The sequence below is a fragment of the Ornithodoros turicata genome, chromosome 5 (genome assembly GCF_037126465.1).
Source record: "Ornithodoros turicata isolate Travis chromosome 5, ASM3712646v1, whole genome shotgun sequence".
Classification (NCBI taxonomy): domain Eukaryota; kingdom Metazoa; phylum Arthropoda; class Arachnida; order Ixodida; family Argasidae; genus Ornithodoros; species Ornithodoros turicata.
Genome location: NC_088205.1, coordinates 4,901,041 through 4,928,154, shown reverse-complemented (window position 1 = coordinate 4,928,154; position 27,114 = coordinate 4,901,041). Strand labels below are relative to the sequence as shown.

Below are 27,114 nucleotides of genomic sequence, written 5' to 3'. Positions count from 1 at the left end.
AAGAAATCAAAACAAATCGGGGCCTGAGGGGGTATATTTCTCATTGCTCTTTCTCTAATCTCATCACTACATAGATATTATGCTAAGTATCCGACCGTTCTCACACGGCACGCTCAAGTCTCGCCTGACCAGCCTCGGATACTCCATCTCTCTCGCTACGACTACCTGGCACACCGAGCGGTGGTGTAACCGTGGCGCTTCTTCTCTACCTGCGTGATCCCGGTCTCCTCAGCAGCCTGTGTGACATCGTGTGTGGGACACCCACAATTCAAGTGCATGATCAGATGCTATGACACGGGCCTCTGTTCCACCTGCGGTGCCGTGGCGACCGCCCAGCACATTCTTATGGAATGTGCTGGGCACTCTAGTGCCTGCACAGGCGGATATTGCATGATGAACTTGCCCGCATCAGCGAGAGGCCGCTCACCTTAACTGCACTCATTGGCCCCTATGAAGATCCTGTGCTCCATCTCCGGGTTCTTGACCTGTTCATGAACTTCCTGTCTTCCACTAGATTGCTCTCCAGACGCTTTAGTTCTTTCTTGTGTTTTCTTTCTTCCTTCATCATCTTCACATAATGGGGTAGGGTATGGTGGGGTAGGGTTGTGTTGATGTCAATGTAACGATGGTCAGGTCTTTCATTCCGCGATGGGAAATCTTTGCATCTTATTACCCTTTTAAGCCAAATAAATCTATGAAATCTACCAGTCAAGACATACGTATTCCACGCGGGCTAACCAATCCATCGCGACGCTGTAAAACGTCTGAGGAATCCCACTGAAGACTGAAGGGTGTCGCGACACCTCTCAGCATGCTCACCTTGCATTTCTCACTGAAATATGGATTAGAACACGTGGCAGGAAATTTGAGCAACAAGAAATGCTCCTTTGGTAATCAGAATATACGGTTACATTCCAGCGTTTTTCTTTTTCTTTTATCGACGTTAGCGTACGCGCAGTGTGTGTTGCGCGCAGCAATAACTGGATATATGTGACTTCGGGAGAATATCACCGGGACGCAGTAATATACTTCCGCCTCCAGGCAATACCAGGAAGATCCGTCTCCGGCCTTTTATATCGAGCGCTTCAACTTCTATATTAGTTATTGGATACGACACGCTTGTTTGCCGCGTGTCACGGGGTGTTATAAATAAGGACCTGTGTAAAGACCACCCCGAGGTTATGAAAAACAATCCTGGTAAGGCGCAGCTGCTGTTTGTTGAGGTTTCCCTTCGCAGCACTTTCTCGTGCAAGTTGATCATTTGCAACACATTGTTTAAGAAAAACATAGAATAGACAATATCTGAATTCGCCCAGTTGTTGACACAGAATACGTCTTCCTTTGCATCTCTCGATATATTTCGCATCGACGTCTGTCTTCGTGCTGTTCTGGACAAACCAGACCCTCGTCAGTCGGACTTGAAGCTGCTGGGGGACCGAACGGTTGCTCTGAGGTCGAGTCTAAGACGAGTCAACGAAGCGCTGGTGAAATTTCTTGTGGACATCGAGGGCCCCTTCTACATATTAATAGCTATCATTCTCATCTTTTCTCTCTCAGATTATTATATATACAGGGTACGTCATGTAAGACTGACCAGAATTCTTGTAACAAAGCTATGAGAGCAGCATACGTGTTGTTTTTGCAGTTGAGTTCTACGGCCAGGCGGACGTACTCTGGAAAAGAATATGCAACTTCCAGATGACTAATTACCAGAAATTCATTAATTACATATTTAATTTCGGACAAGAGCGAGATAGCAGACAGACTATCCTCCTTTGAACACCATTCCACGTTCAGAAAAACCTGAAACACGCACGTGCGCTGAAATATCCATCCGCGAATTTTGAGATGCAAATGAGCCGAAACCGAACAAGCGTGCCTGAGGAGCGCGTCGGCCCTCGCCGACGGAGGCTTATCTGGACCAGAAAGCGGTTTATCTGGTCAGCTGAGCGGCGCCTACTCCAATCAGCTCAAGCGCTCTAAATCACGTGACCCTCTGACGTAAAATGAGCGCTGTACTCCCCGCGTTCCCGGTGGCCGCAGTTTCGGTTCCGCCTCATTTGCATATCCAAATTGGGAGATGGATATTTTAACGCTCGTGCGTGCTTCAGGATTTGTTAAACGTTATATGGCTTGCAACAACAACAACAGTTATATTCTGATGATGAAGTGGGGATGTTTTCCACTCTAGGAGTGGAACGCTACCCCATAGCTAGGGGGTCTAATATGAGTGGTGACAATGATGAGTGATGACGATGATGACGGGAATGATCGGAGCGGCGATGGCGATGCTGAACGCGATCGTGATGGTGGGAATGTCCGAGAGCGCAGTTGGGGTCACAATGAGTCCTTTAGACCGTTCGCCTCAAAAACGCCAACTACATGACGTAAGGGCGCCCTGGAGTGGGCCGCGGTGTCGCAAGGGCCGAGGATGCTCGACAAGTTGAAGGGGCGGCAGCCAAGGGTGGCAAGCTGTGACTGCAGTGTACGCCCCTCGTTGATATAGGTCCGACAGCGGAGGAGTATGTGTTCTACGTTGGCAAGTACACCACACTCGTTGCACATAGGGCTAGCCTCACAGCCTAGCTGTTATCGATAGGACGGAGTGAAGGCCACATTCAGACGTAGCCTGTGGGTGAGCGACTTCAGGGGACGAGGAAGCTTTGCAGACAGCCGGTATGACAGCGTTGGGTCTACACTTCCCAAAGATGACCCAGTTGGAATGTCGTGCTGCCACTGTAGGGTAGACCAGGAATCGGACAAATGCCTGAGGAGGGATCTTCTGTCTCCTCTCCAGAGAGTAAGGGGCATAGAAGGCCGTTGGAAATGGCTTGCAACTATGACAGTCTCATTAATATTCGGTAATTAATCATCTTGTATTTGCATACTTTCTTCGAGAGGACATCTGCCTGGCCAACTGCGTAACAACTCAACTGCAAAAACAACATCTACGCTGCTCTCATAGTTTTTTTAAATAAAAATTCTGGTCGGTCTTACGTGACGCATACTGTATACAGGGTGTGTGCAGAAAAACATGACCTGCATTTAGGCACATAGGTTGTTGCCTACCTAACTAACGAACTTCCGGTGGCGCACGATGGCGCATTTATGCGTGCGAAATCTGCAGAAAAATTGTGGAAGCCATACTCAGCTTAAAAAATAAACGGAACCACGAAAACGTCGGCTTCCGTGCATCAGAATAGGGCAACATGGTGGACAACAGGGTGTATGTGAAAGGGCAACACGGTGGACGTAGGAGAGTTGTGTTCAAGTACCGCTAGGGTAGCTATCGGTGCATAAATCGAAACGATGTCCCACATGGATGCTCATCAGCAGTACCCCTAGCGGTGCCTGCACATAACTCTCCTGAGACGGAAATGCACTACCATGCACTGTCATGACCGCCCTATTCTAATGCATGGAAGCCCATGTTTTCGCGCTCTGTTTATTGTTTAACACTGAGTATGGCTTCCAGGATTTTTTGTAGCTTTCGCACGCATAAATACGCCGTCGTGCGCCACCAGAAGTTCCTCGGCTAAGTAGACAACGAGTTACATGTAAAAATGCCGGTCATGTTTTTCTGCACACACCCTGTATATAGTGACGCCCTAGGGGAACGTAGGAAGCTCAGCTCTTAATATCCATTTTGTGAGACGGGAGTCGGGAGATACCTTCGGTCGCCAAGCCTGGAAGGAAGGTGGTCAGGCCTTGGCTAACGCCAGGATATCATCTTCCGCCAGACTGCCATAAAAGTACGTTATCCGGAGTACCAGGCAACTCAAAACGTTCAATAACGTTGAGGGGTATTTACAAAGCTACATATAATTTGGCATGGTAAAAGGCCGAAAAAGGTCGTCGTACATGGAAGCACGTCAAGAACCTTCTGCAAAAACGGGTGACAAACAACAGACGAGATACACCATTACTTGCGGCGCGGAGCCGTTGATACTACGGTGGTGCCACTTCCACGTATTCACAAGGGTAAATATGTGCGCTTACTTTGCATTGACGATACAAGGTAATGGCAGCCGGCATACCATCTGAGAACCTCCACATATCGAAGCTTACCTACCCTATACAGTGCGCCAGACGAACTCCCCCGATTGCACAACTTGTTATGTGGAAGCCGACATCGAGCACTACCTCCTATCCTGTAACCGGTACCTCCCAGAAAGACTCGTCCTCCAACGCCACTTGCGACAACTTGGCTACCCTAACGTCTCTTTGGCCACCCTGCTCGGCCCGGTCCTGCACAACCAGGGGGCAGTTACGACTGCCCTCTTGAGCTTTCTCCGTGCAACCGGTCTCTCAACCAGCCTCTAAGGCCCTTTTGTGTATCTGTCTGTGTGTATGTGTGTGTGTATTCCGTTTTCTTTCCTTCTTTTTCGTTTCTTTCTTTTTTTTTTCGTTTCTTTCCTTTTTTTCCTTTTTCGTTTTCTTTCCTCTTTTTCGTTTCTTTCCCCTTTCTTTTCGTTTCTTTCCTTTTTTTCGTTTTCTTTCTTTTTTTTTTCGTTTTCTCTCTATTTTTTCGTTTTCTCTCTATTTTTTCGTTTTCTTTCCTCTATTTCGTTTTCTCCCTTTTTTTTCGCTTTCTTTCTTTCGTTTTTTTTTCGTTTTCTTTCTTCCCGCCTTCTTTCCCTTTTTCGTTTCCTTCCTATCTTTTCGTCCCCTTTCCTTTTCCGCTCCTCTTTACGAAAGGAATAGCAAGTCGGCCTTTGCCTGACTAACCTTTCCTTGTTTTTTTTTTCTCAATAAACATATCCCCCCCCCCCCCCTATACAGTGAGCGTCTTTGCGGTGGCGGATGTGCTTTTACAGAAAAAAAGAAAAAAAAAAGAAACGTATTGCATACTGCCTGTCGTATATACGGACACAGCCACATGATATTCTCGTGCGCAGTCCTGATCCTCAGTCCCCTCGATATCCCATCAAAGCGCGCGAACAAAATGGAGAAAAGAAAAATTCAAGAACCAAATCTAGTGATACATCTTTCTGCGTGCGTGGCGAGATGGAGAAATGTCCTCAGATCCATCCTCAAAATTGAACCCCGCCGACTGTAGAAAACAGTGTTCCGCACAACAGGACGCGAATCTGGTAGATTTCCGAAGGGATCAGAATGTTTTTCTTTTTCTTTTTTTTTTTTTTGCTTTGCGGCGTGTCTCAGAGGATACTGTTCAGGAAAAAACGGAAACAGTGCACTACAGCAGCGAAACGTAAAGAAAGGACAAAGGATGAAAGTCCGCAAAAACAGTTTCAATTATGCTTCCAACATATCGGTTATCTGCGATGGGAACCTTTCCAGAAGTACTGGCAGAGTAATCTGAGCAGAAACACGGGCGCGCGGACTCGAGATTTATTGTGGTGTGTGTGTGTGTGTGTCTGGTTGCTTATGCGTCCCGGATACGTAGATTACGAAAGGAAAGGTAAAGCTGATATTAGAGAGAGAGAGAGAGAGAGAGAGAGAGAGAGAGAGAGAGAGAAAGAGGTCATCTAGTAAGAAACTAAAAGAGAATAATTTAACAGCCGCACAGACCCGTACTCGTGGCCAGTAAATAAATAAATATATATAATGCAAGCCGCTTTCTAAAAGTAACAATGGGATTGTATGAATTGATGACACAATCTGATATTCTAAGTGGTTCCCGCTGCAGATTACAGCCTGCAGGAACTTTTGAGTGGGAGGTAAGACAGAGGACACATTAAAATGCAGAAACGTGTCTTGTAACGAGTTTTAGTAAATTACAAGTATTTTTTTAGGGCGGTGCCCCTTTTTGAAAAAAAAAAAAAACTATATGGCCGGATGTGTTTGGTTACGGATGACGAGAAAATTTAATTATACGCAACGATACTTTTTCGCGAGCGTTTTAGAATGCGTTTATGCTTTAAATTGTAATTCCGTACACCCGCTTCATATGTGTCTCCACGATTACATTACCCCTTTATATTACAACCCTTTAATTATGACCGACCCATTAATTATGTTACCGACTTACCTCGTGACATATGCAGAATGAAATGCTCTCCCACCATCATTACTCACCACAGACGATCACGTTTTCTTTTTTTTAATTCGTGTTAGCGCCGCGAAGCAACTGTGGCTATGAGCTGCGTACAGACGTGGATAGATGGAGAGAGGACAGCAGGAAGAAGTGGGGGTTAGTAGGCGTCATGGGCCTACTTCAGGGGGCGAACTCTGCCGACATTCGTCTGGAAAGTCATGCGGAAAACCCAGGGAAAACCTCAGACAGCACAGCAGGTAGGATTCGAACCCATAACCTCCCAATTCTTCAGCATGACTTCGGCCACCATCACCACCTCACTAAACTCATTAATCGTCATTACAACAACAAGAGCGACGACACTGTTGTTGCCGCTGCTGCTGCTGTTGTTGTTCAGGGCTACAAGAATGTTGTGGCCCTGAGGTTATGAATGGGGCGTTACATCCCGTCGTTACATTTCCTCGTTTATTATGCATAACATGAGACGTTCATTCGTATTATTGCATCACATTTGTTCGTGCACTGATTACGATTAAGGGGGGGATATGTTTATTGAAAAAAAAAAAACGAGGAAAGATTGGTTAGATTACGATTAACTTTGTCTATCACGTGTAGGAGATATCGTGCTTGTGTTCAATCATATCGCTTGCGGTCATATCATTGTTGAATATTATTTACGCGTGTGATAATGTGCCATAAATAATAGTGCGTAAACTGCCCCTCACACGTTCCACTGGGGCCCTGCAGGTATTGTCACAACGAAAAATTGAATTAAGAAATACTGTTGCGCGGTACCAGTTAGCATCACGTTGTGACACAGTACCCCTGACTACATTTTCAACAACGCCACGCGGCGAGGATTTCCTCCTCTGTTTAGGTCTAACCGCGGTAGCTTGACACCACATAATCTCGCAACGGTGCCCATAGTGGAGTGAGGAAGGAGTTCTGTTGCATCAGGGAAGTAATTACGGAGCACAAAAGACCGTCAACTGAAGTAAAGAGGGATTAAGGGACGAGAGTATATACAGACTGCTTGAAACGATGTGGGATCGAATTTTGGACTCACGCACATTTCGGCGAAAGCTTGCATGCGTTTGAAGAGGCTTTGACGAGCGCATTGTGGAGTCTGTTAAACGAAGCTACTTGACTTTTTTTTCCCCTTTTTTTCTGCGACGCATTGCGTACGACTATTCCACGAAGCTTGCAGCGCAACGGTGGTCTCCCATTACTTGCGCTGAAATTGTGCACCGGAGTTGTGCTGTCATCAATGTGCAGTGCTTCCGTTCTGTTCGTCGTTGCGTTGCGTTATGCAGAGCCTTTTCGCGCTGAACACAGCTAGGAATCTCAGGTGGGCTGGCGAAGGAGATGTGATAAGGAATAGTGTGATATGAGCGCGATTTTCGAACCATTAAATTTGTGAGATCACTACGTGAACGCTCCGAGTACAACATTTTGCGAATCCAGTTTGCAATAATGAATTCCGGACGAGGCTTTCGGAACGACGTTCCGAATTTCCTATCAGTCATGAAGTTTCCGCGAAAGTTACAGCTTGGAACAAGGCCGTGGCGTAATTTCGGAGCGACCCCTTGCTAGATATCAAAAAGAGACCGAATAAGAAACGGGTGACCAGCTATTCTATCCATTTCCCAGTGTGTCCGCTCCTGTTTGCCGCTAGGGCGTCGCTCCAATGGAGAAATGCGACACCCCGGTGTTCCGTAACTTTTGTCCCAAGCTGTACAACTTGTTGCTCATGATTGTTCTTTCATGAAGCTTCCGTAGTGCTTCCCACATTTCTTTCGCCGTGGTTGCCTTGCAGATATGAAGCTTGCGAAATTGACTGATTCCGTCGACGAGGTAACTTGAGCAGCTAGTCTGAGCCCATAATATTAGCAGAGCGTGGTTTATTCGAAGAATAGGGCGTGCCCGAATACAAAAATGAAGAAGAAGAGTGAAACCACCGGGTTGGGGGGGGGGGGGATTTATTGGCAGAAAAAAAAAGAAAAAATGAAAGGGGAAAGGTTAGCCATGCAGCACGCGGGCTTGCTATTCCCTAAACAAAGAAAGAAAAAGAACATAAGAAAGAAGAAGAAATAACAAAAAGACACACACACTTGTCGTTCATACTGTCCAGCATCTTTTCAGTTTGTATTGTTCCTTCTAAACTAATCACCACCTTTGCCCCTTTTCAATCAAATACGATCTATTGGATTGGACATGCGAGAAAAATATGAAAAAATACAAGCTATTCTCTGTACTTATCCATATCATTACAACTTGTCAATATATTAGTGTTATTCTGATTATACCGCATGCAACTTTCCGAAAAATTATGTGCGAAAAACATTTTTCTTGCAGCTGCAGTTGAATGTACAATGAAGTAAACGACGTGAAATTCAGAAGTAACGTTACTTTGAAACCGGGTCTGTTTGAACCCCGCAAATGGAACACGAGAGGCTCACTCATGGTAAACTGTTTGCAGATTTCCAGTGGCGCTTTAGGGCTTTCCTCCATCCCAGAGGAGATATCCTGTCGAGCCCTGTTTCACCCGGGCTCTTATAATCTCGTGTTAGAGAGGACTTAAATACACGAGGCACCCGTAACGGAACGCTCAAGGTTGGAAGCGCGGCGTTGGATTTAAACTAATTAGAAGAGATCGAGCTTCGACTTGACCGGGTCTCTTTTGTATCTCCGTCTCCTGAAGTGCAATCAAAGCTAAACTGCCTTAAGGCGATTTGAACCCTCTCTAGTTGAGTTTCAGAGTGCGAATTTCTGAAGTCGACTCAACCCCAAAGTTTTACCTTGGAGAACATACAATGGCGGACTTCCACTTAGTTTTAAATTTAACCTACTTCCTCCTCTTATCCAACACGTCCCGTTATTTATTGATTGATTGATTGGTTTTAGCTTATCCATATTTTCAGGTGCCCATGAACGGCAGAATGGCCTCCCAATGGTGCACCTCACAAACAATACAACAGTAAAGAAATAATAGACAATAAATTTAAAACACGCCATAGGACTTCTCTACAGCGTGGCACGCGCGGCATGGAATAACAACGCCGATCCACGAGCTGAGACTACGTTCACTGCTTATAGCGCAGAAACAAGGAGTGTAGCTTGGTAACAAAATCGAAGTTTTGAATTATGATAACAAGTACGAAACTAACATAACGTGGAACGTGATTTTGAAGTTTTTGCATTTTAGGGCCCCTTTAACTTTTCACATGTATGTAAATAACATTCCCCACTTTTTCTTACTTCCCGTACCTTCGTTGTCTGCCTCTCGTTTTTTCTAGTACCTATTTCATCGCCCGGTCGCCCGAATCCATTTCTTTCAGCACATATATTATATAAACTAAAGTTAATTATTAACGGCAATTCCCAACGTAAGCAGGAGGGCATCAGAAAGCCACCTTCAGTTTCTTGTAGAAACAAAAACGGCGCTCGCCGTAGCAGGCAAGAGAATGTCACATGGCATTCCCCCCATCCATGGATAGATAAAATAATGCCGAATTACCAGCCAACAAATGCTCCGAGGCTGGCATGCAGCTAAATAGTGTACTTCTGCACGAGCACGGAAAAACACGTCAGGAATGTGGGAAGAACTTTCTCTGCGAGGAATGAACCAGCGAAGCGAAAAGACGGACCCGGTGGAGCAGACATTCTCTGGGGCACGTGGGACATGCCGTCATTGGCTGCGTGCAAAGGAACCTGGTAGTTTGTGACACTGCTTTCACTGGGTGCACGTGTGACGTGCGCTTAACGTGCTGAAAGAAGTGAGACCTAACATCACAATGTGGGCACAAAGGACTACTCAACGAATGTTATGGTGTAGAGCCACATTTCGATAGTTTTTTTTTTTCCACCCTACTATGTTCTTTTCACCTGGCTTCGAGCCAGAGGTGCTCATTTCTTCATTCTGCCCACTCTATACCGAGTGAAGTACAGTGAAACGTTGCCCCATAGCGGGAGCCTGCTACCCAGGTTTATAGGAAGGTTGACTCTCCCAATTGCCGCAGGTGTGGACACTGTGCATGTTTTAGAGTCCTGTCGGCGTTCCTCAATAGCAGCGACAGCAACTCCACGCCATCCCTACCAGCTCCAGCGGAAGTCATCCCCATAGTATCGTCATCATGTATCTCTCTCCCTCCACGCCACCTGTGCCAGGCCACCGCAGACTGAACAGACGTCCTCTTGATGCAGAGAAGGGCCGGGGCCCTCGAGCAATCCATTCGAAGCCTTGCAGGCGTTCGTGCAGTTTCTTTTTTTTTTTTTTACATACACTAAGTTGGTGGATGTGCTGTGACTGTGCTTTCGCTGTGACAAACATGCGACACGCGACTGTTGTGATATTGTCTGATGGGCCTGCCCGTATCAGCGAGAGGCCGCTCGATTTAGCTGCACTCATTGGCGCCCCATGAAGATCATGTGCTCCATCGTCGGGTTCTTCACCTGTCCATGGATTTCCTGTCGTCCACTGGATTGCTCCAGACGCCTTTAATTCTTTCTCGTATTTTCATCATTCCTTCATCATCTTCACATAATGATTACGTGCAATGGAGTAGGGTACCGCAGCACCGCGATGAAACACCCCATCTCATCGTCATCATTTATTGTTGTTGTTGCCGACCGTTGTTTCCTTTTTTATCTTCACTTCTCAACTATCATTTTATTTACTTTACTGGGTATTTAACTGAACTGGAGTAGCCGGCTCTCTTCATGACCACCGCATTATCCTTTTTACACCAAACCAAACCAATACAATGGTATCATCAGTATGGTGTCTTTCCGTGTATCTGTACCTTGGACACTGATCGTGTCTTCGACTGGCTGCTTCCGATCGCCCTAGAGCGTTCTGGAGCGATGTTTCGTCTGCGACTGGTCGAAACAGAGCACTCTTACTGCATTCGACTCAGGGCCGGCGTCTACTGGGGGAGGGCGGCAATTGCTCCCCAGACGTCCGCCGAGGGGGCTCAAAGATGACTGACGGATGGCTGGGATTTCACGGTGTTTGGCGTCCAACACACCAATGACAGTCGTCTCTCGTCTGTAAAGCTCTGTTACCTTGTTAGCCGGTCACAAGTGTGGTCTTTGCGAGGCATTTATTAACACGTTGTGTACGAGCCTATCTTTTCAAGAGAATATAATATATCAAAGGTTCCATGGATGCCTACTGTACGCTTGTTTCATTCCGTTGTGCCGTGTTTCGTTTCGGGGCGTCATGTGGTTAAGGATCACCCATGGATCGCACGGCCAAAGAAGTTGTGTGGTACGGGCAGGGCGGGGGGGGGGATTTTGGAATGTGCCCCCCCCCCCCCCGAGGACCAAAAAGTAGACGCCGGCCCTGATTCGACTGGTTCATTTGGAGCTCTTTCCTCCAGCCCGGAGTGCTCTAGAGTGCTCTGACCAACGCCGTAGGAGCGGTTGCGAAATCTTGTTGGGTTCCGGTCATGCGACTGCGGCAGCTTCCGCTGAGGAGTGTTTTTGTGTTTCTGTTCCGCCACGCATGCCGTGTTCCGCATTTTGCGTCGTCGTTGTTCTGACTACGAGGGAAACACCGGAAGAGCCGTGAGTTAACATTCCCTCTCCAATACTTTGCTCGAACCTGCCGCGCTCGGCTTCTGCACGAGACCTCCGGCTCGGAGCCGGAGTGAGATGCGGTCTGCCCCGCTCCAGCTCGGAGTCTAGGACACCACATATCTAGGACACCATGAGATTGTATTGGACTTGGGAGTAGGGTTGTAGAAGAATGCGAACCGCGCCATTGACTTACAAAGGACATATATTGCGAGGATGAAACGTGTAAGGTACAGGTAGCAACATTGCTTCAAATTGGTTCGTTACTTTAAAGAAAGAAATGTATGTGTCTTAATAACGACGTAAGATTACGCACGATATGGACTAAAGTGCGTTGCATGCTTGTGTATAACACTCAAGGATCCCTTGATCCAATCACAGGATTACAGAAACAATAAGGTTAATTTCTTCCTGTGGTTATGCAAAACGTTCTGAAGTTCGAAAGAATATAACCGAAACTCAGAAATTATTTCCGAACGAATGAATGCACTTTGCTAATGTTGTTGTGTCATGTTACTTTTCAGAGTTGCCGTCGTTATGCTCAGTTATGCTATGTCATGCTCAGCAGCACTGGCTAAGTTAAATATTGGAAGCACCGCAGCTGGGGGAAGAATCAGGTAGCAAAGCGCGGTCAGCCATATTGTGTACCACTTTGAATGTCTGTAGCGTTAAGTCCCTCACTTCCGCCACACTTTCCATCGTATTTTTTCTGTCACCAAACCAAATCGACCAGGCTTCACTTGACACGAAATCGGGTCAGACGGAATACACCATCCGAATCGTACATATTAGTGGTACACTTGACCACGTAGAATGAAAAAGTGAGTAAGATGTAGCCGTGTAACGGTATATGCGGTACGCTGTAGTAATTGTGAGTCATTGTGTTGACTCTTTTTTTTTTTTCGGAATAGCAAGTTGACACACCGTTTGGCTGACCTCTCCTTCTCGTCCTTCTCTCTCTGTTCTACTAAAGATATACCCCCTGTGCGTCATGCTTTGGAAACCTTGGATACATGCGTGGTGTTTTAGGGATTTTTAAGCTTTGCTGTACCGAATTGCCAGTCCTCCAGTCGGTCGAAGATTTCATACTCACGCGGAAACACTATATAACATAAAGCAGCTGAGAAGCAGAAAAAAGAAAACGCAATGCCCCAGAAACAGCGGCGAGGGAAGAAATTTGCCACTTAATTGGTGACTAGATAGCATGCAAAAGTCTAATATTTCCGATAAAGTGGTTGAAGTTTCCATCGTCAGGGAGCAAACAATGTCACGTTTTTTTCGATAAACAAATTACATATTTTTCTTTATAAAAATTATATCTCAATCGAGCTACATACTACGCATTTCTAAATAAGGAAAACGATAGAGGAGAACTGCAAAAAAATGAAACGAAAGTGGAAGGCCCGCTGGGCAACGACGTTATTTATTTAAATATACACCTCAGCTCTAGGCTGTATGGATGCACTGGGACCAGCCTTGGGAAATGAAAATCCATCGCTTCCAGACCTCTAAACGGGTGTCAACAAGCGTACGGTATTCTAGAATATTCATTGCGCCCCAGTCATGTTTATTGAACGTAAACTTAGCGATTGTTTTCTTGTATACCTGCACGTTCCTTTTAGGAGCTTACCGACGTTGAGAGATGGAGAGGCATATATGCATTATGTAAGCAGGCTACGTGATAAACCTTTATGGGTCGCAAGAGACTTCCAGGTTACGATGCAAATGGCGATGGAAAAAGCGCCAGTCAATAGAAAAAGTATCAAAGTGCAAAGATAAAGAACCTGCCTTTCCAAGTTGAAGCACTTACGATGATGCATATAGGCATCTTGGAGATCTCCACCCACATACTCCACGCTGAATATTATAATATTCACTTTCAGACGTGCGGCGCGTGTCAGACGCGCTGGTGTAACGTATTACCATGCTCTGGTTTCGTTCTACTTTTGTCGTTTTTGCTCTATAGATTGCAAGAAGGAGAACATAAAATGTTAATACCTGCTAGAAGATGTTGAGATAGTGGTGGTGGTGTACACCGGTCTTATAGAGGGAGAACGCACGTGAATACGTGAAGGCGTCGACGAACTGCATTGCCCACAAATTGCACTAAGACGACGAACGCAAGCAATGTGAAAGCGAAGTCAGTTGGTTGGCTCTAACAATCCGCATTTTGCCTTTCTCATCTATACTCTAGCTTAATCTAATCTAGATGCATTATAAAGGATAACCGCTGGGAACGACACGCCGAAAGAAACAACAAACGGGGCGCTGAATGGTTCCTTAAGAGCTCGGAAGCTCAAAACGAAAACAAAACCTCTGAGGGTTCCCTCTCCTATCTCCTGTACCATGCATGACGTCACCGGTAGTCTCGTGGGGGCCACGGCTGTTTTTCGGGCACGCGCTTTGTAACTTCTTCGTGCCACACGAATGACCAGCCATCTGCTTTCCTCGATTTCGTTCTAAAAAAAAAAAAATCGCCAGCGGTAAAAGCAAAACCTACAGAAAGCCGTACGCGAGGAATACCGGGTGAGGTGAAGCCCAGTGTTGCTGGACTGCTTTTCCGTGGAGGAGCACCTAATCACTCAGAGGAAAGTATTCCTTTGCTAATGATCTGTGCTACACTTGGGGATGAGAAATTGTATTCACTGAAGTATCATACGGTATACGGATCGATGTCGCACTGTTACCTTAACACGTTTTTTTGGTGCGGAGTGTGGGTGGGTGGTGGTGGTGGTGATGGCGACAGTTTGCCATTGTTGGCCTCACAGAAAAATTACACCAATGTCGAGGCAGACACTACACAGCACTAAAAGCTGCCAGCTCTGTGACTGCTTCGAATTACGATTTTGTTGACGGGGTATTTTGTCTCAAGCAGCGGGCTCCCAACCATTACCGCTTACTTGAAGTATCCCCGTGGTTTGCTTTGATGCCAGGTCTGTGGATGCCCTCATCTATTGACGGCTACGAAACTCGTTCCGAAACACATACAGTCCCCCTTATTAAGTGAAGTGGCCAAACGCTCCGCCATACTTCCAGAACCGCCGCAAGATTAACCGAAGTTTAATTTCAAGAATGGAGATTAAAATTGGAAGCAGGTGTGTGCGTGTGTATTTATTGGCGGTGTATTTTTTGTATCAGTCTGCATACCAAGGTGTAAAAAAGTCGACGGCAAACAACAAATCTCTGGGAGGAGAGAGAAGGGAGAAGGGGATTCGTGTGAGCTCCACGGATAGCGAAATGAAATTAGATTACAAATCAGCGGAACAAATCCCAAACAGAACAACCTACCGAAAAACGAGCCAAATTGAAATAATCACTCACATCGAACGAATAGAAGCTGTTATCTTTTGCTGCCTCATTTATACTCAAGGAGACCATGACCTTCTGTCGAGTTAGTCCCCAAGCAGCGCAATGTACCGAAACTCAAGTGCAATAGGGGTGGACGGTACGTGTCTTATCGATGTTCCTTAGTTTCACGAGTCTGTTCAAGGCCATTTACCTACCCATCCACCCCCATCGCACTCGACCTTCAGTACATTGTGCTGCTTGGGTCAATACTAAAATATTGATGTCACGAGAATAGGACTAAACTTTCAGCTTGCAACATAATTTGAGGTTATTAACTCTAGATGCAGCATAGTTAATGTCGTCCGACGTTTTCCTCGCAAAGGGCTACCACAAGGAACGTGCCGTTATGGATTGCATCCTGACGATCAAGCACGAAACGGCATACACTTTATATGAAACATTCATGGCCAGCTCAGTGTTTACGTCCAGGGGCGGATCCAGAACTTTTCTGAGGGGAGGAGGCCTGCCTTGAACAACATCCAACCACACTACTTAAGTCCAATTGAAACGCCATGTAACGATGAAAATTGAGTGTGTGTGTGTGTGTGTGGGGGGGGTTAGGATATCCCGACCCACGCACCCTATATACGCGCCTCTGTACGTCTCCTGCTTCTGTAGGATCGACGTAAGGTTCGGATGCCATGTTCAATACCCAGTTTCGAGTTTACGCCTGTCGTTTTCGACGTGAAATAGATGACAAAATCCATATTATTCGACGTATTTGGTGCGTGCCGTGGAGGTTATACGAGACAGGAACTGCACGATCACATTTGACTGGCTATCCCAGTACACCTACATTTCCTTAGTCACTCTAATGTAGGCGTGTTGCGGTAACCAGTCCGACCTCGTCCCCTTTTGTCCCGGCTTCTCTTTTCTAATTTCTTCTAATTCTTATCACCATCTTGTTTACGATTATTTTCCGTACTACTGAATCGGATTTGAAGTTTCGTAGCGCTTAACATTATGCTGTAATGACGTGTCAGAAAACCATATCGACATTTATAGTACTTTTATACGGAAATTCCGGGCAATTCCTACCTGTGTCACACCTGCGGCTTTTGAAGGATTGTTGAAACCAATGACCATCGAACATGCCCGAAGTGCCGCCAAGCGGGTCCTATGTTATTTCGTCGTCGCGAATAATGCGCACGGTCAAAGACACAAAGCTGCCCTAGAAATCCAAGTTTGCCCTTTGTAAATTTTGAATACAAAACTCGACCACGGTATTATTGACCCCGTCGACCGGATAAACGGGTTGGTACGAAATATCTTCCACTCCGTATTGAACAGAAGTTTTTTTTTTAAATTCAGCGTTAGCGCCGCGAAGCAACTGTGGCTATGAGCGGTGTACAGATGTGGACAGATGGAGAGAGGACAGCAGGAAGGAGTGGGGGACAGGGGGTTAGTATGCGTCCTGGGCCGACTTCAGGGGAAACTGTGCCGACATTCGTCTGGAAAGTCTTCGGAAAACCCAGGGAAAACCTGAGACAGCACAGCCGGTGACAGGATTCGAACCCGTGTCACCTCCCAGTGCCGGCATCTTATCCACTATGCAACGGGAGCTGGTAGATGGGGGTTCGAAGATCCTTACAACCTCCCTCGTCAGACAGAGCGGTGTCCGTTGCCCTGTTGCTGGTGCTCTCCGAGGAGATGACACGTTACACGTTTGGTGGCGCTGGGCGCACGTTCAACGGCCATTGAGCATGCGTGTAACTTGTCAGTCTCCTACGGACATGTTCAACGGCCGTTGGCTTCCATTATCCAATGCTGTCTGCCAAGTTGACACACACTGGTCTCCTCTCTTTACCCTATGGTGTGCCCGCTTACCTGTGTGCGTGTCTCTGTGTGTTCTGTTTTTGCCCAGCGCTCTTTCGATGTTCTCTCACTGACTATCGCCCCTATTCAGCGTATTCATAATCTCGTCATCAGGACACATCTCATCCTGTCCATTGTACCTTGGAGTAGTGGCCTGCTCCTCATGTAGCGAAGTTCCCCAGTCATCACCATTAAGTTGTCTGTGGTTGTTGTTGTTGTTGAAACATTACACGTTTGCTGGTGGCGCGGCGTGCATATTCAATTATAGTTGGTTTCAATGATGATTGAAACCAATGACCACTGCGCATGTGCGTGGCACTACCAAGCGTGTAACGTGTCAACTTCTCAAAGAACATTGGATCCAATGCTCCCTGCCAAGTTGACACATAACACGCTTGGTCGCGCTACGCGCATATCGAAGGGCCGTCGGTTCCAATGATCATTGGAGATTGCCCATGTAACAGGGGTATAATAGAGAGCATTGCCGGTGGCGGTACTCGAACCCGCACGTCCCTGATTGCCGGTGAAGTCTGCTATACCGATACTCGCCTTTGAAGTAGTGCTTCACATAGAACACACCATATAAAAGGGTAGAAAGGTAGAACATACAGCGAAACGGCAAGGAAATGTGAAGGAAGTACCTCAGGACGACCGCCGCCGATATTTCGAACAGAGGGACAGTCTCCGTTCGAAATAAAGGGGCCTGAGGCACTTCCCTTCACATATAAAAGGGCGTTTTACGAAATATCCTTTCGTCTAAAGCGAAACTTACACCACATGGACGGTGTGCCATAGGACAACGCATCGTCATCGAGAGCTGTAAGAGTGACTATATACGCCGAAAGCGCACCGCTGATATGTATACACAGGTTCCGGAAAGTACCCTCATGACACTTATAGGGTTGGCTGTGTTCCGGCAGGAACGATAGACAATATCGTCACACACTTAAGCTCAAGCCACGCGTCACTGAAAGACAAGCGAGGAGCAACCCTGCAACAACCCGAAGTAACCATGACGACGCAAGAGAAGAACTCGGCTTCCCTATTACGAGACTGCGAACATTTTCGTCATCATCCTATACCGTCTCTTATTTATCATCCTTTTGTACGAGTTCTCTCCAGCAAACACGGAGGAAGACAAATGGGCTGAACACGGTTGCTAGAGTGTTTTCACCTAACGAGGCGCAGCAAGCCACCCCTCAGTTCTTCCAATTTTTTTTCTTTTTTCTCGCGATATAATTGCTCTGGTCACAGAAGATAATATTCTTTCGTTGTACGTGCGAACGTTCCCTGTGTGCGATGTACAGTTCCCTATCGTTTCCATGTCGGAGAGGTTTGTAGTAGCCGGGAGAAAGCAGCTTCCGCTGGTTTGCAACAGAGTGCGTGAATAGCTAGAAAGCGTGCGTCGTAAAGCACGGGGCATCGTTGCAGCTATTATTAACCATGGGCCGAAGGTTCAGAAAATGTGCCCTTTTCAATAGTATATAGGTCTCGTGTTTTCGTTAGATCAAAATAGAGGAATCAGAAAAGCTCAATAGAGAACATTAAATAAAGTTTACCGGCATCTTCATTTTCGCGGTGGTTTCAAAGATCAATACGCAAAAGTAAAGCATTCCAAAGAACTATCACGAAAGCAAAGATACCCCGAACGCATGCCATGCCGTAGTACGGTCAACGAAATTAACAGGCTGCACGTTAGTAAGGGATGTCAGTATCCGAATTGTATGCTTTTCCAATTGGGTGTCTGAAATTTACCTCACTCTCCCTACCCTCTGAAAGCAGCTTTTGTGCGTGCTCATTATCACTGATTGATTGACTGATTGATTATTCACTGTTCACTTGTGACTATATACAGTTGCCGTACCTATAGATGTGCTTGTCAGCCGCCAATATTCCGAAAAGAGAACGTTCTCATTCGACGCGGTACTTATATTATTTTCTAGTACTTATACTCTCTAGCCTTCTGGAAAGGTACTTACAATCTTTCACGAGTCATTATTTAGTCAACAACAACAATAAATGAAGAGGTGATGATAACATGGGATGTTTCCCCGTGGTAGCCACATGACACTACCCCACAGTGGTTAATATGAGAGGATGAATTATGGTGAGATTGAAGCGACGACAGGTCGGAGTTCTGTTTAGAGCTCTTCATTATTCAGTCATTCATTTCATTGCTTATTGATAACTGAGTGTGTGCAATGACTTAAAAACAGCTCTACTGTACGGCTCGACATCAGTAGTGACTTTAGATACACATAAGCGCTACAGATGTGTACGTGGTTGGCTTCGCATTGGATGCATTAGCACAGCGCATATACGCGTACTGCACAGGAAGAAACAACAAAGCTAAGCGTTTTGTGCATTTGTTCGCCACAGTGTCCATCGTATTAGTGTAGTTGTCTTTTAAAAAGCCCTAGCGTTTTGTTGATATTCTATTACACTCATACACATTGTATCACATTCATGCGTACACCATATTAGTCCGCACCCTGTTACTGAGGGAAATATGGGTATTATATTTTCGTGTGCGGACGCAACAGCACAAACATGCATGCCATAGCACCACGCTAACCCTATGAACTTTGTATTATAAACCTCGGAAGGAAAACAACATTTGTGCGCTATTTTGTTCACGTAGACTGGTAAACGCTTCCTCAGCATCATTCATCATGCTATTTGCGACGGCAGCAAACAGCTAATGAAAAGCACTGTATAGCGCACAAAACTTGCAATGCGTGTAACTTCTCGCCATCTGCAACAAATATTTTTACTTTCAATGTTAGCTTATCAGCAGTTGTCTAACGACGGCTGAAAGAACAACAGCAAAAAGAAGGCTTATCTTGCAGCAATTTTTCCCAGATTTCTTTATGCAAACCTTCTGCATCGAGCTCGCCCAAAGTTTGCCCTTAATTACGCCTGCTCTTTCCTTTCCTTTTTCATTCGTTTGTTTCCTTCTCTCTATCTTTTCCGTCCAGACAAAATGACCGCTTCTATTAACAACATAGTCGTTTTATTTTGCTTTCGTTAGGTTTTTTTTCCCTTCGAGAGAAAATATACAATGTAATGGGTAATTTTTAATCGGTGGCTATGCCCAAAATACCGCTAAAAGCTTCTGCTTAAAAAGCATGATTACTAATGAAGCAAAAACGCATTTATATCTTTCTGTCTAACGCAATCTTTCATATGTGCATCATTCCTAAGGCAATTGTTATGAGGGAATTCTTGCTCATGGTTCATACCTACAGTCTCAGCACTTCGACCAGATGACAAAAAGGTTTCTCGCACAAACGGGTTTTACGACGACAAGTGCAACGCCGCATGATAGTGAGATATTAGGGAGAATTCTAGGAAAACAATACGATAGAAGAACTTATCGAATCCAAGCTTATTGTTGTGATGTTAATCTTCATTTTATTATTCCTTAAAACCAAACCAAACCAACCAATGTGATGTCACTCGTTCCAAAGAAAGGGAGTGATTATGGCTTATCATGTTTGCGGAGCAGTTATCATGAACACTTTCTGATAACTAAACTGATAACTAACTGATTTCTGATAACTAAACCTCGCTACTGACATAAAAGACGACGGCACTGCTACGAACAGAACGCATAAACAGCAACATGTCAAACTTAAAACGTAAGTAATTCTAAAAGATTTTACAGTACGACGAAAACCGGTAGCTGCGAGTTCTGGTGCTTTCCTAACACATACGCATCAGTGTAATTTTGGTACGTAGTTTGGAGCGGAGTCAATCACGAAATCAAATATGACGCTCACGAAAAAGCAACGATAAGGAATATAGCAAATTCACCGCATTACCGGCCTACAACTTTTCATTTAAATCGAATTCCAACTCCGCATTGACACACACGACAACAAACGAGTTAGGAATGCTAATCAACTTCGCAGAAGACATCAGAAGATGGAAGAAAGCTTGGCCGAGTGCAAGAGCGCGCAGAATAGCAACAGAGAAACCACATTCTTCGTTGTTCGCCCTCCGTCAGACGAACGAAGAAAGGTGTACAAATGCCATTACGGCACCTTAATCTCCCCAGACGTGCAAGGACTTCGTCGAAAAGACCACCCTTTTCTGTATTTGCACATTAACGCCGCATGTAAACACCTCACGTCCGCGGTACGGCGACTCTAGTCTCGAAGGCAACGTCATCTAGCCCCAATTTCTCGTAGTTCGGCCGCCGAAAATGCCGCTTACAACTCTCCTACTCGAGAGGAAGATAGTGAAAAGAGAGAACAAAAGCCCCTTTCAGGAGGTCCGTCAAATCTCCCCTTCTAGCTTTCTTTCTCACATTTTGCCTTCGCTGTTTCTTGCAAGACGGCCTGTCCCCGTCCGTGTGTAGTTGCTGATTTGCACAGCTCTTTCAATTACTATTTGTGTTCAGGCTTGATGCACTTTTAAACCGTCATGACGTCTGAGAAAGCGTACATCTTGTTCTAGAGGCGTTTGTCGATTTCCTAGTTTAGTCTTCATATGCAAGTTGTGTATAGGGAGAGGAAATGGCGCACAACTGGAAGGTCGGTCGACGAGCACAGGGGTGGCATCCAATGTATTGCTCCGTAGACGGAAGCGTGCTGGGAGAACGCAATGTATCCTGGACTGGTCCTGGTCGTACGTCACGGCAAACGTCAAGGCACACGTGACCTTAAAGATGGCGCCGCCCGTGATCGGCGGCCAAACGTTTGTAAACAATGCGGTTGTTGTTTCTGCGCAACGTTTTGGATGTCTTTCGATCGCGGTAATTATTTTTATCCGATAAACACGCAGTAAAACGCTGAGTTTTGCATATAAGGCCACGTATTGTTGAGGACTTCCAAAGACGCGATGACGGCTGCGGCGTTAAGACTCACTGATCCGATGCGATGTACTTAAACTAAGGAGAAATGGGCTACCATGTTGTGGAAGAAGCACCGCATACTTTACGCTGGCAAAATACGTTCATTTTTTTTTGTTAGCGCCGCGAAGCAACTGTGGCTATGAGCGGCGTATAGACGTGGACAGATGAAGAGAGGACAGCAGGAAGGAGTGGGGGACAGGGGGGTTAGTATGCGTCCTGGGCCGACTTCAAGGGGAACTGTGCCGACATTCGTCTAGAAAGTCTTCGGAAAACCCAGGGAAAACCTCAGACAGCACAGCCGGTGACAGGATTCGAACCCGTGCCACCTCCCAGTCTCGGCGTGGAAAGCGATCACTCTAACCACTATGCCACGGGAGCTGGTAAAAAATATACGTTCATCTATTGGCGTTATGACGACGGAAATATGTCGGTACTCGGCAAAACGACATGTAAACAAAGTCACATGACCTCAAAATGACGTTTTCTATGACGTGCGACCAGGACAAGATGGCAGTCTTGCCAAAAGCACCCGCTTGAGGGTAGTTACAACAATGGCGGGTTTCTGTCACCCCTGTGATGACGAGCAACAGGGTTTGTTACGGGATACGGTAACAGGAGCGAGATTTTTGTTTTTATTTCGATTTGTTTCCATTGCCAAAAATTGAAACCGAAACGAAACATAAGGCTCGTAACGAAGACGAAAACCGGACTCATGAATTCGTACTTCACCGGGGGGCGGCGGAGGGAGGGGGGGGGGGGGGGGTTATGTTTAATAAAATGAAGAAAAAAAAGGAAATGTCAGCCTGGCTAATGCCGAATCCGTGCTGGTGGTCGTCGTCACACTTTTCGCGGCTAGTATACTTGTCGCACGGTTAACTTATCCACTATTAGCATAGGGAACTTGCGCAATCGACAAGGAATTGTTGTGTGTGTGTGCGGGGGGGGGTACAAATTGCGCGATGGAGGCTTGTGCAGTGACGTCATACGTGGTCACGTGACATGGGGAACCATATTTCCGCACCGGAGTCACACAGTCGGAGGGCATGCCGTGAGTTGTTGCGGTACGCGCGCAATTACGAGAGGAAATTGTAAAAACACAAGCTGCTGCCTCATTCGGTGAGCAGTATGAGGTCTGTGACGCATTCCCATGTTTTCCCACGTCACGTGGATCAAAGGCGCTCAAAGGCTGTCTGTGACGTCATGTGCACTAGCCCCTTTAAATAACTAAATGATCAAAGCGGCTACGACTGCGAAAAATACACGCAGGATGTATCCAATTGCTCGGCTATTCCGTTAATTTGTTTAGCGAGTTATGCAACGGCTTATAGCTAGCGCTGTATCGATCGATAATTTGCCACACGGTGACCAGAGAGCATAGCTATGCATGCCTATGACTTTCCTATGTCTGGTTCTGAGCTTTGGAAACAAACTGGTTAACACCGATATTTTTATATAGTTACATTTTTATTAGTTTTGCGCAGAATATGTGTATGTATTAAACATTCGGGTAGACCAAAGTACGTCATTTTATACAGTTTTATATAGTTGTAGAGGCTCGCGAGCCTTGAGCGCAACTTAACCAGACCACTCAGCAATCCAATCTAATATAATCCGCATGAATTCAGAAAAGCTGTACAGACACCAACCGCAGTTTGGCAACTAGAGCAGACACGAAAACAGAAAGGATATGCTTCTTCGGAAAGTCGCATTGAAAGTTGCTTTTAAACGCAAAAATAAAATAGAATAACAACGAACAGATGAACAAATTTTTCGTGTACCATAGCAGGAACAGATACTGAGACTTTTTTTTTTTCGATATCAAGCCCCGTTTTATTTTTGTTTTCCATAAAGTTCGATCCGTATTAGAGCGGTTGAAAAGAAGAGAGGAATTAAAAAAGAAGGAGAGACGGCGACACCAACTCAACGAGACTACAGTTTCTCAAGTGCACCAATCGTCGTAGTCTTTCTTTTTTCTTTTTTTTTTCCATTTTTGTATTGCGTTCACCGATTTCCAGTTTCATCCCTTGAAATACCCCTGCAAAACGATTATATACTAACCGTTCACTTACTGGGTTTGGTTGAATGGCAGTACCATTTGAGTGTCGTTTTCTGCCTTCCCGAACTCAGCGTTGGCCCCGCGGAGACCTGGTAGAGAATGAGAAACAACCGTTATGGCAAGTTACACAGTGCTAGTGTTTCTAGTAACAGTTACGTAGAAAACCCTACGGGAAAGGCTAACAAAAGTAAAGGGCGAAGAAGCGAACTGAGAAGCTCGCGTCGTCAGTGCTGTGTATAGTGAAAATGGAGGATTGCACTGGAGGAGGGTATTCGCGATGGTCAAAAGGTAGCATTGTTGCACATGATGCGGGCACGCAAACGCCCTGACTGTTACGCACTAAAACGAGGACTTTGAATGGTTGGTATTGACGTGCCATGTGATGAATTGTACCCCGTAATCAGCCGCAGAAAGTATATGCATCATGATGATCAGTCGAACACATAAAAAACGGTAACAAATTCTAATCTTACGGGCAATTACATCCCATGTCATCGTCACTTCTCATTCATTTATCGTTATTGTTGTTGTTGTTGTTACAAGCAACTCAGACACCTAAAGTTGACGGTAATCTAAATGTTCGCCCTCTTAATATTCTTGCACGCCTTTCTTAGCACCCTTGTTGGAGCACAAAACAGGATCACGACACACCCCATCCAACGGGACGATAACAACAGATAAATTGTGACAATGAGATGGGGTGATTCACCGCTTGAGAGCAGTACACTACCCCATTACACGTGAAACATTACATGAGAGTGAAGTTAAATTAGCTATGTACTGTTGGGGCATGGTTGTCTAAAATCTCCAGCCCGCGGCGGAACGATCCCCTATCGGCGATGTCGCGCACGAAGGAACTATACCAATACCCTCCCCAAGGGGAGGCCGCGCTGGACTGCTCCCCCCTAGCAGACGACGCTCAGAATGCGATGGCACTCCCTCCCGACAGGTGACGCTGCGTGGCCTTACCTCGGAGACTGTAATGGTATAGTCCCTTCGTGCGCGACATCGCCGATAGGGGACTGCTCTGCCACGGGCTGGAGATTTTAGACAACTGTGTCCCCAACAGTACAAGTCAACAAGTTAGAAACAACTGAGATGTCCTCTGCTGACTGTGCTAACACCGAACAAAAGGAATATGAAAGGGAAAAAAAAAAAACGAACGAAGAACCGATGGTCATTGGGATACAGAATATGATACTACAGAGTGTCTGGAGCAAATCGGTAGACACCAGAGACGCCATGAAACATTAAAGGACCTGGACGGTGCTCTACAAAGATCTGACATAGGCCAATAGTGGCAGCCAGGTTGAATGTCTGTCTGCTAGCAGTATTCAACTGAGCACAGAGTAGCCGTCTCTCCGTTTCGTAGAGGCTGCTGTCACAGTATCTGATCCAGTGCTAGAATTGTGGAGTAAAGGCTACGCGACGCATCCAATGCATGCCGTACCGATGTCATGTAAAATAACTTATGTTCTGTGTTGAAAACATGCTGAATGATGCATCATTTCATTCGGCTTGTTCAGTTCACACACAAACTATCTCAAAACCTATAACAAGAACCCAGTCTACTAGATGACCTTCATGATGAATGTGCAAATTCCAAGGGTATTCCCACCTGTAGTCTCAGTTTATTTATTATTTATTTATTTATTTATTTATCTACCCTCAGGGCTACAGCTTGGCAAATTAGAAGTAAGTAGTAAGCAAAGTTAGAAGTAATTTGAAAGCAAACAGTATTGTGAGCAGAAGGCATGACAAGTATCAAGTCCACGAAACTAGTTTCGCGGGAATAATGTTAAGTTAATAATTTGCACTAACAATATTTGCTCCGGTCTATAGTCCGATAGTCACCAATACCTATACGCTGTGGCACACAAATGCAAAAGCAGCACACAGGAGAGCATACATTGTGAAAAGCGGCGACGAACAGGGAGAACACTCTACGTTGTGTAACCTGCAGTCTGGTTGTCATAGCAACTAAGCAATCTTCTCCGTCTCTCTGTTGCGTGCACTATATGCTACCACCAGCTGCTTTCAACGTCGTTCATACAAGGCAAGAGAATTTACGTAACGTTATAGGGGCTGACAATGTTGCATGTTACTTTCAATGAAGGAAACGTTGCCATTTTGCCTATGATACCAGAACACACTAATGTTTTAGGGAGAAGATACATTACTAGAAAAAGCAACAGCAACAACAACAACAAAGTTAGACGAGAGCAGCGTCTTCCTGAAGGATTACCAAGCACGTCATGCTGATCCTCATCTGGCTGGCTCATTTGTCACGGACAATGCAATAACTTTGCGAGTTTCTCCCGCAAAGGGAAAGAGACAACCCTACACACCCACAAAAAAAAAAGAAAAAAAAAACAGGCTGCCAGAAACATGTGAAGTCCCAGATCGCCTGAAACTGGCGTATTTCTCTCATGCATGCAAGAAACATTGCGTTGGGAGGTTCCTGTTTTAGCCTTCACTCAGACGAGCAATGTTAAGCCGCGTAAAAGACGGAGAGGAACAAACCAAACACCTGCCAGGATCACCTGGGAAATAAGGAAGTCTGCGACATAGGCAACGAAAAAAAAAAAAAAATCCTTGTTCAGAACAACGTTTTTTTCCTATTCGTTTTTTTTTACGCAAGGTCGCCTTACTGTGGCGAATCGCGATTTCAACTGAACATCTCTATGAAGGAGACGACCCCAAAGATTTTGCTGCACATTTAATAGTACAGGTGTTCACGTGGTTCAAGTTCTTCGTATACATGTGGCCGGTTCTGTCATAATGACTTTGTTTACGTAGAAGAGTTCGTAATTGGCGTCAATATCATAGGACTAAAAACACTAGATACAGATGGCCACCGGTCTTTATGTCAGTTGCCATCCAGCATTATCAGTCTCCGTAACTACGTTCATTGCCTCCGTTTCCATTGCTCATACGATCATTAAAAAAAGCTAGCCCTATACGAGGCACCACTCTATTCCTATGTACACTCATTTGTGTTCCTATGAACCTTCTGCCCGTGTGACACATCATTTAATCATCGCATCATTTACACATCGAAAATCAACGAAGGCTGACTCTTTTTATCTTGCCATTTTTCTTTTTTTCTTTCATTTCATTTCATTTCCTTTGTGGGAGTAGCAGAATTCGTGAGGTGGCGAATTCAATATCTGTCGTTTTTTTCGTTTTGTTTTTTCTATAATCAAACTCAAACTCTCACTAACTCTTTTCCATCGACATATTACAGTTTCCGTACAGGATAATTTTGCAGCCTTACTTTCAAAGAAGCTTTTGGACATACTCGATATTTTTTTTATTAACGATCCGCTGTCACATCATGTGGTAATCTGTTCATCAGGTCCCATCATCACCCCGTCGCCCACACATTCTCTGTCATACGAGCAGTAATCCCAGCTTAAAAGTACGGTGTATACACATCCCTACAGGTTCAATGGGCCCATA

At 45.5% G+C, this 27,114-nt stretch overlaps 2 protein-coding genes across 4 annotated transcripts in view; one reads left to right on the top strand and one right to left on the bottom strand.

Annotated features, from left to right (window-relative positions):
• LOC135393817 (nucleobindin-2-like) overlaps positions 1-27,114 on the bottom strand; it is a 420,933-nt gene that overhangs the window by 276,212 nt on the left and 117,607 nt on the right. For both annotated transcript variants that reach the window (XM_064624097.1, XM_064624096.1), the window contains exon 3: positions 23,666-23,741. In XM_064624097.1, the coding sequence (XP_064480167.1) occupies positions 23,666-23,691 (26 nt within the window). In that variant the 5' untranslated portion in view covers positions 23,692-23,741. The remainder of the gene's footprint in view (positions 1-23,665; positions 23,742-27,114) is intronic.
• The window catches only part of LOC135393816 (cell adhesion molecule Dscam1-like), a 308,169-nt gene that overhangs the window by 165,658 nt on the left and 115,397 nt on the right, over positions 1-27,114 (top strand). The window lies entirely within an intron of this gene.